Below are 15,176 nucleotides of genomic sequence, written 5' to 3' on the forward strand. Positions count from 1 at the left end.
AATTGCCCGGGCAGGCAGAAATGATGTGACATGAAGGGGGAGAAACAGAAAGAGAGCCTGGAAAAGATAAGCAGCAGCCATGACGAGGATTCCTGGGCGTGCATTACCCGTCCGGAGCTGCCCAGGCTGTCTTCATCCGACTCGTACCTCCGGTTACCGTTTGAGTGGCCCTGATAGAGGCAGAGATTAGAGTGATCCAAAGAGCGGCCCTTCCTTCCCACAGCCGCCTCCTGGGGAACTGGCCCAGCCCTCCCAGGGGCCCTCCTCAAGGAACTGGCTCGGCTCCCCCCCAAGGAAGCTGGCACATTTGCCAAGCAGAGAGGATGCTGGGAGACAGGCGGGACTGATGTGCTGGTCTCACATGTGCATAGATGGAATGGATTCAAAGGCACAGGATCCTGGTAGATAGGCACTGAGAAAACTGGGCCAAGTGCTTCTTCCCTTAGCCAAAGCTCCCATCACTGGTCTATATTCACGGTATCAAAGCTGAGACCAGAGGCTCCCAGAAGGCTACCTTGAAGGCATGCTCCATTTTGGCACTGGGCAAAACTTAAGCAGCTGATACTACCTAAAATGGCCCTCACCTGAATGCTGCTGGGAAGACAACTTAGGGCATTCTCCATCCTCCGGAGCCCTCCCGAGGGACTGCCGGAATCCTGTGCCTTTGAGCTGGGCCCGCCCACCTATACCAGCACCATTCTGGCCCACTGCCCAGCATCCTCTCTGCTTAGCAACCAGAGGTCCCAGCTTCACCGTGCGATGTGTCCGCCATTTTCAACCTTGTGTCTAATCCCCCATGCTTGTCCCCTTACTAAACTTACTAGTCCCCATTACCTGTTTTATCTTTCGCCCTGCATTTATCTGAAATGATTTATATATTAATTTACTTTATGCTCTTAAGATGCACTAACATTCCGCCCTAGTTCTCTATCCTTCTGGACAACTAGGCAACAGGGGACTCTGTTCTCATTTCCTGGGGGTTCCTTACATGTTCTCTGGGCTCTGGGTCATCCAGGTCACCCCGCTTCTCACTGGGGTATCCACTGTCCCCACCGTTCTCAGAGTCCTGTGGAGAGAAGATGGTCCTACGGTCTCAGAGGTCCTCTGAATATCTGGTGTTGATACCTGGAACCTCATCCATTTGCTCTCTCTCCTTTGCCCCATCTCCTCACTTAACATTCTCTTTCTCCTACTCATGTTGGCTGGGTAACAAGGCAGCAGTAAGAAAGAGTGGTGAAGAACGTGGGCTTTAGACGCAGACTGCCTAGGCTCAAATCCAAGCTTTGTAACTTGCCAGTTGTGACCCTGGACAGTTGTTCAGCCTCTCTTGAGCTTGGTTTCCTGAGCTGTGGGGATTCATTATAGCACCTATATCAAGGGGCTCTGAGGATGAAATGAGGTGTCACACTCAGAGTGTGGATCATAGTAAGTGCTATTATTAAGTGACTCACCCATTTCACAGGCAGAAAAACAAAGGCTGGTTTAAAGGATAAGATCCAAGGATAAATCCAAAGAATGCTCAAGCTACCGCACAATTGTACTCATCTCACACGCTAATAAAGTAATGCTTAAAATTCTCCAAGCCAGGCTTCAGCAATACATGAACCGTGAACTTCAAGATGTTCAAGCTGGTTTTAGAAAAGGCAGAGGAACCAGAGATCAAATTGCCAACATCCACTGGATCATTGAAAAAGCAAGAGAGTTCCAGAAAAACATCTATTTCTGCTTTATTGACTATGCCAAAGCCTTTGACTGTGTGGATCACAATCAACTGTGGAAAATTCTGAAAGAGATGGACATACCAGACCACCTGACCTCTTGAGAAACCTGTATGCAGGTCAGGAAGCAAAAGTTAGAACTGGACATGGAACAACAGACTGGTTCCAAATAGGAAAAGGAGTTCGTCAAGGCTGTATATTGTCACCCTGCTTATTTAACTTATATGCAAAGTACATCATGAGAAACGCTGGGCTGGAAGAAGCACAAGCTGGAATCAAAATTGCTGGGAGAAATATCAATAACCTCAGATATGCAGATGACACCACCCTTATGGCAGAAAGTGAAGAAGAACTAAAGAGCTTCTTAATGAAAGTGAAAGAGCAGAGTGAAAAAGTTGGCTTAAAGCTCAACATTCAGAAAACTAAGATCATGGCATCTGGTCCCATCACTTCATGGAAAATAGATGGGGAAACAGTGGAAACAGTGTCAGACTTTATTTTTCTGGGCTCCAAAATCACTGGAGATGGTGATTGCAGCCATGCAGATGCTTACTCCTTGGGAGGAAAGTTATGACCAACCTAGAGAGCATATTAAAAAGCAGAGACATTATTTTGCCAACAAAGGTCCGTCTAGTCAAGGCTATGTTTTTCCCAGTGGTCATGTATGGATGTGAGAGTTAGACTATAAAGAAAGCTGAGCACCGAAGAATTGATGCTTTTGAACTGTGGTGTTGGAGAAGACTCTTGAGAGGCCCTTAGACTGCAAGGAGATCCAACCAGTCCATCCTAAAGGAGATCAGTCCTGGGTGTTCATTGGTAGGACTGATGTTGAAGCTGAAACTCCAATACTTTCACCACCTGATGCGAAGAGCTGACTCATCTGAAAAGACCCTGATGCTGGGAAAGATTGAGGGCAGGAGGAGAAGTGGGTGACAGAGGATGAGATGGTTGGATGGCATCACTGACTCAATGGACATGTGTTTGGGTGGATTCTGGGAGTTGGTGATGGATAGGGAGGCCTGGCGTGCTGGGGTTCATGGGGTCGCGAAGAGTCGGACACGACTGAGCAACTGAACTGAGCTGAACTGAAAGCCCTCTGCCAAAACTGCACAGATCAGTTCGGCATATTTTTTATTCTTCTAGATCTGAATTCTGCTGTAAAAAGGAATCTGGTATAATTTAGAATTTCTAAAGCTTCAGTCATTTGTCTATCACTGTTGAGTTGTGGTCATATCTGCATGTCACCTGCACCACTATTGAGCTAAAACGTTTATTTTTTTCCTTATAAATTCCACTTAGAGACATTTCAAATGCACCAATAAGAACAGACAATTCTAAAATGAACTCCTGTGCCCCTGTTGCTAAGTTCCAACAGCTCTTAACACTAAGTCTTAGTTACTTTAGATCTTTTATTTCTAAAAGGAATTGAAACATTTCTGTTAAAATGAAGACTTCTTATGAGTCTCCTCCTGACTCCATTCTCTTCTTCCTTGAAATAAAACTCCTCTCACGAGTTCATACTTCTCTTTTATTATTTTTCCATAAATAAACCATTTTATTTTATTTAATATATTTTTAAAAGCAGCTTGGTATCACTACCATGAATGTAAAACTTGGATCAGTCTCCTAGACAGATGGGAGCCATGGGACACACACAATGGAATCCTTGGCCTCTGGTCTGGCCAGGAATCTGCTCCACCCCAAGGAGCTGTGTTACCCTAAAAAGGCCTCTGCCCTGGTTTCTAGACGCACCCCAGGCTTCCCACTGCCCTCCCCCAGGCCTTGCTCTCTGTGAGTCAAATAGCTATTCTATGTTTTTAAACTATTTCAGTTTTAAAAATTGAGATGTAACTTACAGAGAGCTAAAGTGAAGTGTTCAGTGTGCTGAATGAAAGGCTATTTTTGAAATCAGATCACAGGCTATACTCAAAAGCTCCAGGCAGCCCCCTCCTCGCACCTACTCTCTGCAAGACCTTGGGCTACGTGTCCCATCCTTGGTAACCACCCCCAAGCGAGGCAACAGAGTGCCTCACTCAAACCCCAGCTCTGCACTTGCCAGCTCTGGGACCCTGGACAAGACAGCTAACCTCTCTGAAACACAGTGTTCTCGTCTGAGAAATGGTGGAGAATAACATGAGGGACGGCAGTACGCAGAGGGTTCAAGGCCAGATGGCCTGGGTTTGAATGCTGGCTCCATCAATGATTGACCAGGAGCAAGGAGCTTACCTTTCTGTGCCCCGGTTTCCCCATCACTAAATCAGGGATAATGAGAGCACTGCCCAAGCAGAGCTGGGGACAAGCAAGTGGCTGAGGCAACAGGTGGGAGGGAGACTTTTCACCTTACTAACTGAACCTTTTCCTTTTCGACCTACTCTGAATTTCTAAAATTCATCCTGATTCTAGAAAGAAAAGTGAAAGTCGCTCAGTCGTGTCTGACTCTTTGCGACCCCATAGACTATACAGTCCCTGGAATTCTCCAGGCCTGAATACTGGAGTGGGTAGCTGTTCCCTTCTCCAGGGGGTCTTCCCAACCCAGGGATCACATCCAGGTCTCCCATATTGCAGGTGGATTCTTTACCAGCTGAGCCACAAGGAAAACTCTGATCCTAATTCTAATTCTAGAGTAAAAAAACATAAAAGCTATTCTGAGAGGAGTAGAAACTATTATCTACCTCGCACGTTATCTGAGAATTAAATAAGAATTATCTACCAGACTCTTAAAACTGTCTGCCCAAGTGACCATTCCATATGTGCAGCTCTTTCTCCTTTTTTCTGTCACTCGGGAACTCTGCAAAGCAGTCAGGAGTGAAGCTGAACCTTCGGAGCTGAGAGGGCAGCTTAAGGTGCTATTGGCCTGTGCAAGTGTGACACTTTTCTGCAGTCTGTTTAAAAAATTCTGATGAACTTTTTTCACATAACTTCTTTTTTTCTTACGTCACATAACAACAGGCATATGTGAATTTACTCTTTCAACTGTAAATTCTATGAACTCCAAATGCAGAGTAAGTATTTCTGATGAAAATAAAGGGTTTAGATTGAGATATGCTGCTGCTGCTAAGTCGCTTCAGTTGTGTCCGACTCTGTGCGACCCCATAGACGGCAGCCCACCAGGCTCCCCCGTCCCTGGGATTCTCCAGGCAAGAACACTGGAGTGGGGTGCCATTTCCTTCTCCAATGCAGGAAAAGTGAAAGTGAAGTCGCTCAGTCATGCCCGACTCTTCGCGACCCCATGGACTGCAGCCTACCAGGCTCCTCCATCCATGGGATTTTCCAGGCAAGAGTACTGGAGTGGGGTGCCACTGCCTTCTCTGTGAGATATGCTAGTAAGTGTAAATTATTCAATGGATTTCAAAGCCTTAAGAAAAAACACACACACTTTTATTTTGGCCCCACCATGCAGCACATGGGGTCTTAGTTTCCCAACCAGGGATGGAACCCGTGTCCCCTACGGTAGGGGTGTAGAGTCTTAACCACTGGACTGCCAGGGAAGTCCCTTTAATGAATTTTTAATTTGACACTATAACATATGTTCCTCTGAATGCAAATATGTCATCTGCAGTGTCTTACAGCTGAATCACGAAGAGGCTGTAGGAAACCTGTTCTGCTCATCCGATCTGGGAGCATCACAGCTGCGTGTGCTGCACGTTACACACTGGACACCCAGCATAGCCCCTTCTGCCCCAAGACACACACACATGGCAAATCAAACCCAGGCCCAAGCCCAGCATGCACCAGAAGGTCACACTGTGGCTGATTTGGATTCTCTGCTCTAACCACCTCCGGAAACTGAAATGGACCCTGCTCTTCCCAGAGGCTTCTGCCTGTGCCCTCCTGCCAGTGCCCCAAGCAGACCTGGGCTGCCACCTCTGAATCTGTGGACTCACCCTCAGTTCCCAGAGGAGGGCGTCCACTCCTACCCACCCCCGCTCCCCCAACCCCTCCACTCACCCGGTGGTTGTCCAGAGGGTCCTGGTCTCGCAGTGCCATGTTATCGAGGTCGCTGAACACAGGCCAATCTGGGCAGGGAGAAAACAGAGCAAGGCAGCAGTTCCACAGCTGGAACAGGTCACAAGGTCCATCTAAGCTGCCACCAAACCTCTCTTATTTTAAATTTATATTTATTTTTGGGGCCACACCACATGGCTTGCAAGATCTTAGTTCCCCAACCAGAGATGAAACCCAGGCCCTCGGCAGTGAAAGCACAGAATCCTGCAGAAGGCATCATTGAAAGCACCAATGGGCCACTAGGGAGTTTCCAAGCCTTTTTTATTTGACATTTATAAAGTACAAAAACGGGAGAAGAATGTTGTTGGCACCTGAGAGGCCACAGTTCTTCTTTGAGAATTTACCTAGACTCTCTACTTGCCAGCTGCCTGTACTTGTCCTGATGAGCAACTAGCTTAGCTGCTGCGCTGCCTTGGGGTTTCCATAAGGCAAATAGTGATACGATTGTGTAACGTACTGATTAGCATCATGTGCTTGACCTATGGTCAGCCGTCAATGAGGTGCAGTTGTGAATGAAAAAAGAGGCATTTGTCCATTTGGGGTACAAATGGGAGGTAGCTACAAACAGGAGAAGTCTTAAGATGGTTTAAAACCCAACAATTTCCTGGCAGATTCCAGTCTTTATCTCCTGTACCAAACTCCCACTAACCAAATCTGGCTTGTCTGCTGTTTTTATGCTTATTTTAAATAATCTTTTTTTTTTTTTAATATGTATTTATTTATGTTTGGCTGTGCTGGGTCTGTGGCCGTGTGCGGGCTCTTTCTCTAGTTGCTACAAGCGGGGGCTACTCTCTGGTTGTAGAGGGAGGGCTTCTCCCTGCAGTGGTTTCTCTTGCTGTGGAGCAGGACCTGTAGGGCAATCAGGCTTCAGTAGCTGTGGTGTGGGGCTCAGCAGTGGCGGCTAGCAGTACCGAGCCTTCTGGTGCACAGGCTCAGCTGCCCCGGGGCATGTGGGATCTTCCTGGACAAGGATCAAACCGGCTTCCCCCGCATTGCAAGGTGGGCTCTCAACTACGGGACCACCAGGGAAGCCCTCTTAGATAGTTTTCAAGAAAGTTTTTCATATTTTTAAATGGTTGGAAAAAATCAAACCTACTTTGTAACATGTGAAAATTACATGAAATTTAAAATTCAGCAACCATACAGTTTTTTTGGAACACAGCCACACTGATTTGTTTTAAATATTGTCAATGGTCGTGTTTATGTTGCCCACAAAGAATAAAATATTTACTCTCTGGCCTTTTAAGAAGGAGTTTGTCAACTCCTGCTCCAGACTATTCCCAAGGCCTTTTGGTGGTGATCTACAGGCTTCGTTAAAAGAGCGTCCTCTCCTGCTCCCCTGGGGCTTCTTTCAGCTGAATAACTGACCACAGAGTCCTGCCAGTTCTTCAGCTCAGAACCATGGAGTCAGTCTTGCCTCTCCTTTTTCCTGCAATACCCACATTCATATCATAAGTAAAGTCTGTCCATACCATGAGTAAACTCTGTCACTTCAGCTTCAGAAATAATGATTGCTGTTTTTCTTGTGACCTAATCACGTGATACTAATTGGTTTCTGAATTCTGAACAACCTTCAGATTCCTGCAAAAGCCCTCTTTGGCTGTGACAGACTTTCTTTTAAGATACTAGTCTTTATTTGCTAATACCGTATTTAGAATTTTTGCCTTGTATATTTATAAGTGAGGTTTGGATAAAAGTTTTCTTTTTTGGTGTTTTGTCAAATTTTGGTGTAAAACTTTTTGCAAATTTCAATCACTCTGAAAAATGTTACCTTGTTTTCTACAATACAGGTGGTTTTTATGGCATTTGGATGACTGGATCTTGAAAGTTTATTAAAAGAACTTATCTATAAAGCCATCTGGGCCATCAGTCTCTTTGGTTGGCATGTCTGATTTTCTAACAGAAGTGAAAGCCAGTTTAGCCCTGTTCTACCTGGTGCTTGCCCCCTCCAATCACAATAACCAGGGGCCAAACCATCACTCACGGAGGTGGTCCAGTTTCTGGCTGTGTGGTGTGGCTGAAGATGGAGAGGAAGGGAGAGAGTCAAAGGTCACGTCGCTCATGTTGTCATCTCCGGAGTTCTCTGAGAGGCGAAGGAGCAGTGGGGGCCGGCTCCCTGAGAGGGTCCTCACACGGGGGCTCCCGCACTTTTCCTCTGTCCCCCTTAAGATGGTCTTGGCTGATTGCTGGAGAATTAACAGGGACATGCACATCACATAGGCACCTTTTGGGAACAAGAGGTTCTTCCTGTTGCCTGTTGGTCCCTCAAAACTTGAGGCCCTTTCAGCCACAGAGGCCTTAGGGACTCGCAGAAAATCTAAAAATAAAAGTGGGGGATTAACCCGAAGGCCTCTAAGAAGGGGCATCTGGAACAGGAGCTCAGAGTGCCAGCACTCCCAAGGCGATGGCCACCATTCATGGCCCTGAGCTGGGGGATGGCCTGTAGAATCCCAAGCTGGTCTTTGCCAACATGGTCTTATAGCTGGTCCACGTACTGGGGGTGGTAATGGGGGTACAACAGGGACACAGAGAGGTGCTCAGTGAGCCAAGTCCAAGCCTCATTTGTCAACACAACAGACAAACCACATACCACACACCCCACTCACTTATCTGTACACACCTGGTCTCCTCACTGTGAGCAAAAATGGGCCCAAGTCAAGCAGACCCCAATTCCTCTATTAGTGGGGATACTCAGGAGGGCTGTGTACACTGGTTCAAAAGGGGTAAGGGACACAGATGGGACTAAGATTCTTCCAGCCACAATACTCTTCAATTAAGCATCGCGGGGCCTGGGCCACCAGCATACAGGAAGCACAGTTTTCTGGTCCTGCAGCAGAAGGCCCCTGCCAGTCCACACGTGCTCATACTGGGTACCTACCAGCAGCTTGGTGTTCTGATTCACTGCATCCCTCTCTCTTGGGGACAGGTCAAAGGGAGCGAGGCCCATGCTCTTGCAAATCCGGTTGCAGGCATGCGAGTGGAAGAAGAGAGCCATCCCGCGGACACCTGAAGAGAGTTGGGGGTCTGGAGCATTGCTCTGCTTTGGGATGGGGGCAGGGCAGCGCTGAGCACCCTAAAGATGGCATGGGCCAGACATCCCAGGCTCCCATCTCCACAGTCTAGGGCAGGCCCATATACCACCTTGGCCTGCTTGCCCGGGTTAACAAAAAGCCTGGAGATTTTGCAGGGAAGCGTGGTCTCCGGGGCCATGCTGGCTTTCCCAGCCTACCTAGGTTTCCATCTCCAAAGTCAGTGCCCCTCTCAGTGTGGATCTGTGGGTCGGTGTAGAGGTCACCCACGCCCTGGATGTCCACAACAATCAGCTGGTGGCCGGAACGCTCAAATGTGAAGTGGCTGAAGGCCTGTGGGGCGAGAAGAAGGAAAAGGTGACCGCAGAGACCAGGCTGTGGGCTGCGTGGACATCAGCAGGCACTGCTCTGATGGGCTGCGGTACTCCAGCTCTGCCCACGTTGGGGGCCTTTCTCTGCAGGGAGGAGTGTACAGAGGCAAGGACAAAAGAAGAAGCCCTATTTTAATTTGGAGGGGTCCAAGATCTGCTGAGATGGGACACGGGGCTCTGCAGGGGTCTCACCTGTGGCGTTAGGCGCACGTTGTCATCGCGGACGAAGCCTGAGTTGGAGTTGTACTTGATGTACTTGCCCTCGATGTAGTGTTCCAGGTGGAACAGCGGCCGGCCCGGTCTCTCCTTCAGCTCTATGACGCACATCTGCATGATGTCCACCTGGAGGGAGGGCAGGAGGAGTCAGGGGAAGGGCAGGGCCCAGGCGGCACCCTCCTCTGATAAGAGGCTGGGGCAGAAAGGCTGAAGCTGCTGATCGTCCCCAGAATCCATCCCCCTTTTTCTTTAGACTGAAAACCCCTGCTATGGCGTGAATGGATCCCTCCAAATTTCATCTCAAGGCTTAAAATCTCAAGGCTCACAGGTGATGGTATTAAGGAGGTGAGGCCTTTGGGAGGTGATAAGGTCAGGAGAGAAAAGCTCTTGTGAATGGGATTAGTGCCCTGAAAAAAAGAGACCTCAGAGAGCTCCCTCACTCCATACACACTGTGAGGACACAGCAAGAAGGTGCCAGCATGAACCTATAAACCTGTTCTCCTGTATTTTGTTACAGCAGCCCAAATGGACTAAGATAACCTGAGTTGTAACACGATGCACAGCCATCCAGCAGCGATGACATGGCTTGGCTTCCCTTGCAGCTAGATGTGGCCATGTGACTAAGCCCAGCCAATAGGAAGCAAGCAGCAGGGATGATGCAACTCCAGCCTGCCCTCTCCTTCTCTGGCCTTCCTGAGGCTGTAAGGTGGACATCTGCCAATGAGCCAGAACTGACCATGCAGTCCAGGGCAACTCTTGGCAGATGGCAAACAACAAGACAGAAGGAACCAGGCCTCTGGATGACAAGGAGGTGAAGCAGCAGCCCACCCTGAGCCCCATCTAAGAGGCTATTCGATGAGATGGAAGGAAACCATTTTGAGTTAGCACACAGCTGTGAGTCTGCCTGCTAAGCAACTTAGCCTACGCCTTGTGCTAATACAGAGAACTTGGGCAAGTTATTTCCCCAGTTGTGCCTCAGTTTCCTCACCCGTGGAATGGGTATAAGGGTGAACTCTGTTGGTGCAGGAAGCAGTCTACCAGTGTCTGCTGATGTCATTATTATTAGCAGACACAAATTCTCGAGTGATACACACCAAACCATAACAGTGGTTCTTTCCCTACAAAGGGGAATCACAGGGAACTCAGACATTCCCTGTTAAATTTTGCACCAAGCGTATGTTTAATTTTGTACTCAGAAGAAACTGTGTAAGTACTGTGTATGTTTGTAACATAGGATAGGGAAGACCACACCCATGGTACCCTGCCCCATCGAAGCCACCCACAACAGGGGCCAGGTCTGGGTTTCCCAAGGAAATGACCACCCAGGAAACTGTTTGGCTGAGTCAAGGAAGACAACAGCTGCAGAGGCCAAAGGGGTCCAGAGCTGGGAGCTGAGAACCTCCCCAAATGTGGCTTCAGTTCTGAGAACCAGCCAGAGGGGAAGGAGCAGCTGGTTCCCAGCAGATTCCTGTCCCCAAAACTGGCTCTATCCCTACAAGGAAGCATGCAGCAGGGCCACTGGCTTGGCCAGGAGGCAACTGGGAGAGGGTCAGTGGCAGAGACACATCCTCAAGGCGACAGCCAGTTCCTCCTCAAACAGCCACATTCCTCTCCCTTCATCAATTCAACCACCTTATTATTCACTGAGCACCTAGGCACTGGGATACAGCAAACAAGACAGATAAAATCCTTGTCCTCAGGGGAGAGAGGCAACCAAAGTATACATGAATAAATACATGAATAAGACTCTTTCAGATACTGCCAGCTGCTCTGAAAAAAAGAAACCAAAACAAACAAAGTGACATGTCAGAGGGTGCAGCAGTGGAAGGGTTACTTCATCTTCATTTAGGATGGTCTAGCACAGCCTCATAGCTCAGTCAATGAAGAATCTGCCTGCAATGCAGGAGACCTGGGTTCAAATCGTAAGTCGGGAAGATACCCTGTAGAAGCAAACGGCAATCCACTCCAGTATTCTTACGTGGAAAACTCCATGGACAGAGGAGCCTGGCGGGCTACGGTTCATGGGGTCGCAGGAGTCGGACATGACTTAGCAACTAAACCACCACCACCCGCACAGCCTAGCTGAGGAGGTGACATGAGCTGAAACCTGAAATCTAAGGACTGAGGGGATCCAATGATGCAGCCTTGGGGCACAGCCAGTTCAAAGGTCCTGAGGCAGAAACAAGCTTAGGGAAGAAGGGAAAAGTGGCCAGGCCTGAGTACATGGAGTCACAGCCCCTGAGCGTGGGAATGTGGCTTCCTGTGTTCACACCAAGTATGCTTAATCAAGAGCTCTGCAAACACTAGGCACTCAATACATTCTGCTGTTTGCCTGAAAATGCGGCTCTCCTGAGGCACTCAGACGATGGTACCTTATAGCTAGCAGGTATACCAACAGTAGGAGAGCTGAGCTGTGAATTCAGGCAGAGCAAAGGCCTAGCTCTATTTTCTAGCTATTTCCTCAAATGCATGCAGGCAACAGGAAATTCTGCTTGGCCTCAGGTCACCAATACCCTGGGGGCTCAAGTGAAGAAGCCAAGAGCAGGGGCTTGGAAAGTCTGAGCTTTCCAGGAATAAGTCCTGGCTCCATCCCTGCCTGTTTGGGCAAGAAACTTTACCCCTTTATGCCCTAGGTTCCCCAGGGACAGATAAAGAATCCATTCCTCATGCCCTCTCCTGCTTTTTCTTGGGAGACACCAATCTCAGCCCACCTAGTCTAAGAGGAAGGACCCATAACCCTGGCTCTAAGGGTGGGTACAAGGCTCAGGCCTGCCCAATCTGCATATTCCCACCTCCTGGCCATCATGATTGGCTCAGTGATAGGCATCTAACCTAATCAAGCCAATGAAATCCAGTTCTGAGACTCTGATAGAAACTTATGGAAAAACATGTCATTCCATCAGGGTTGCTAAGAAATTAAAAGGGACACTGCAGCTACTGGGGTCAACATGTCACTGCAAGTTGAAAAGTTGCCTAAGTGATGCCAACACAGAAGAACATTGAGGCTGGAGCTGGAGGAAGACTTCCAACCACCTCAATTTGGTCCTGGATCCAGCTGTGTCTGTGTGTATGCATGCTAAGTCACTTCAGTTCAGTTCAGTTCATTTGCTCAGTTGTGTCTGACTCTTTGCGACCCCATGAATCGCAGCACGCCAGGCCTTCCTGTCCATCACTAACTCCCGGAGTCCACCCAAACCCATGTCCATCAAGTCAGTGATGCCATCCAACCACCTCATCCTCTGTTGTCCCCTTCTCCTCCTGCCCTCAATCTTTCCCAGCATTAGGGTCTTTTCAAATGAGTCAGCTCTTCGCATCAGGTGGGCCAAGTATTGGAGTTTCAGCTTCAACATCAGTCCTTCCAATGAACACCCAGGACTGATCTCCTTTAGAATGGACTGGTTGGATCTTCTTGCAGTCCAAGGGCCTCTCAAGAGTCTTCTCCAACACCACAGTTCAAAAGCATCAATTCTTCAGCACTCAGCTTTCTTTATAGTCCAACTCTCACATCCATACATGACCACTGGAAAAACCATAGCCTTGACTAGACGGACCTTTGTTGGCAAAGTAATGTCTCTGCTTTTGAATATGCTATCTAGGTTGGTCATAACTTTCCTTCCAAGGAGTAAGTCACTTCAGTCATGTCCAATTCTTTGTGACCCTATGGACTATAGCCCACCAGGCTCCTCTGTCCATGGGATTCTCCAGGCAAGAATACTGGAGTGGGATGCCATGTCCTCGTCCAGGGGATCTTCCCCACCCAGGGATTGAAGCTGGGCCTCTTACGTCTCCTGATGTAGGTAGGTTCTTTACAACTAGTGTCACCTGGGAAGCCTCAGCTGTACCTGCTGCTGCTGCTGCTGCTGCTAAGTCACTTCAGTCGTGTCCGACTCTGTGCGACCCCATAGACGGCAGCCCACTAGGCTCCTCCGTCCCTGGGATTCTCCAGGCAAGAACACTGGAGTGGGTTGCCATTTCCTTCTCCAATGCATGAAAGTGAAAAGTCAAAGTGAAGTCACTCAGTCGTGCCCAACTCTCAGCGACCCCATGGACTGCAGCCTACCAGGCACCTCAGTCCATGGGATTCTCCAGGCAAGAGTACTGGAGTGGGGTGCCATTGCCTTCTCCACAGCTGTGCCTGCAGTCAGCCCTATTTCTCAATTATAGGAAGCAATCCATTCCCCTTTTGGTTTAAGCCTGTTTGAATGGATTTCTGTCACTTGCAAACAAAAATCCTGATGAATAGACCCCATGTGTAAATGAAATAAAAACATTCCAACTTCCACCAACCTCAGAGCTCTGTTTTTTTAATTTTCTTTTTCTCCTATTTTTTGGCCAAACTGTGCAAGCATCCAGGATCTTAGTTCCCCAACCAGGGTTTGAACTCATGGCCACTGCAGTGGAAGCATGGTGTTTTAACCACTGGGCCACCAGGGAAGTTCCAGAGTTCTGTTTTTAAGAATAAATAACTTTTGGTATACAGAGCACTTTTCATACTGTTCAAAGAATGCTCAAACTACCGCACAATTGCACTCATCTCACATGGTAGTAAAGTAATGCTTAAAATTCTCCAAGCCAGGGTTCAGCAATATGTGAACCATGAACTTCCTGATGTTCAAGCTGGTTTTAGAAAAGGCAGAGGAACCAGAGATCAAATTGCCAACATCCGCTGGATCATGGAAAAAGCAAGAGAGTTCCAGAAAAACATCTATTTCTGCTTTACTGACTATGCCAAAGCCTTTGACTGTGTGGATCACAATAAACTGTGGAAAATTCTGAAAGAAATGGGAATACCAGACCACCTGATCTGCCTCTTGAGAAATCTGTATGCAGGTCAGGAAGCAACAGTTAGAACTGGACATGGAACAACAGACTGGTTCCAAATAGGAAAAGGAGTACGTCAAGGCTGTATATTGTCACCCTGTTTGTTTAACTTATATGCAGAGTACATCATGAGAAACGCTGGACTGGAAGAAGCACAAGCTGGAATCAAGATTGCCGGGAGAAATATCAATAACCTCAGATATGCAGATGACACCACCCTTATGGCAGAAAGTGAAGAGGAACTCAAAAGCCTCTTGATGAAGGTGAAAGTGGAGAGTGAAAAAGTTGGCTTAAAGCTCAACATTCAGAAAACGAAGATCATGGCATCCGGTCCCATCACTTCATGGGAAATAGATGGGGAAACAGTGGAAACAGTGTCAGACTTTATTTTTCTGGCCTCCAAAATCACTGCAGATGGTGACTGCAGCCATGAAATTAAAAGACGCTTACTCCTTGGAAGGAAAGTTATGACCAATCTAGATAGCATATTGAAAAGCAGAGACATTACTTTGCCAACAGAAGTTCGTCTAGTCAAGGCTGTGGTTTTTCCTGTGGTCATGTATGGATGTGAGAGTTGGACTGTGAAGAAGGCTGAGCGCCGAAGAATTGATGCTTTTGAACTGTGGTGTTGGAGAAGACTCTTGAGAGTCCCTTGGACTGCAAGGAGATCCAACCAGTCCATTCTGAAGGAGATCAGCCCTGGGATTTCTTTGGGAGGAATGATGCTAAAGCTGAAACTCGAGTACTTTGGCCACCTCATGTGAAGAGCTGACTCATTGGAAAAGACTCTGATGCTGGGAGGGATTGGGGGCAGGAGGAGAAGGGGACGACAGCGGATGAGATGGCTGGATGGCATCACTGACTCGATGGACATGAATCTGAGTGAACTCCGGGATGGACAGGGAGGCCTGGCGTGCTGCGATTCATGGGGTCGCAAAGAGTCGGACACGACTGAGCAACTGATCTGATACAGAGCACTTGACCTGTCAGGCTCCATAAACGATGGGTTTTATTAG

The 15,176-nt window shown here is 48.0% G+C and overlaps 1 protein-coding gene across 3 annotated transcripts in view; it reads right to left on the minus strand.

Moving 5' to 3' along the window:
* The window catches only part of EEF2K (eukaryotic elongation factor 2 kinase), a 71,243-nt gene that overhangs the window by 17,811 nt on the left and 38,256 nt on the right, over nt 1-15,176 (minus strand). For all 3 annotated transcript variants that reach the window (XM_006061851.4, XR_006548320.2, XR_006548321.2), the window contains exons 7-13: nt 9,316-9,465; nt 8,953-9,085; nt 8,602-8,729; nt 7,708-7,909; nt 5,667-5,734; nt 989-1,066; nt 108-170 (exon numbers count right to left, since the gene is read on the minus strand). In XM_006061851.4, coding sequence (XP_006061913.2) covers nt 108-170; nt 989-1,066; nt 5,667-5,734; nt 7,708-7,909; nt 8,602-8,729; nt 8,953-9,085; nt 9,316-9,465 — 822 coding nt within the window. The remainder of the gene's footprint in view (nt 1-107; nt 171-988; nt 1,067-5,666; nt 5,735-7,707; nt 7,910-8,601; nt 8,730-8,952; nt 9,086-9,315; nt 9,466-15,176) is intronic.

The sequence above is a fragment of the Bubalus bubalis genome, chromosome 24, assembly GCF_019923935.1.
Source record: "Bubalus bubalis isolate 160015118507 breed Murrah chromosome 24, NDDB_SH_1, whole genome shotgun sequence".
Classification (NCBI taxonomy): domain Eukaryota; kingdom Metazoa; phylum Chordata; class Mammalia; order Artiodactyla; family Bovidae; genus Bubalus; species Bubalus bubalis.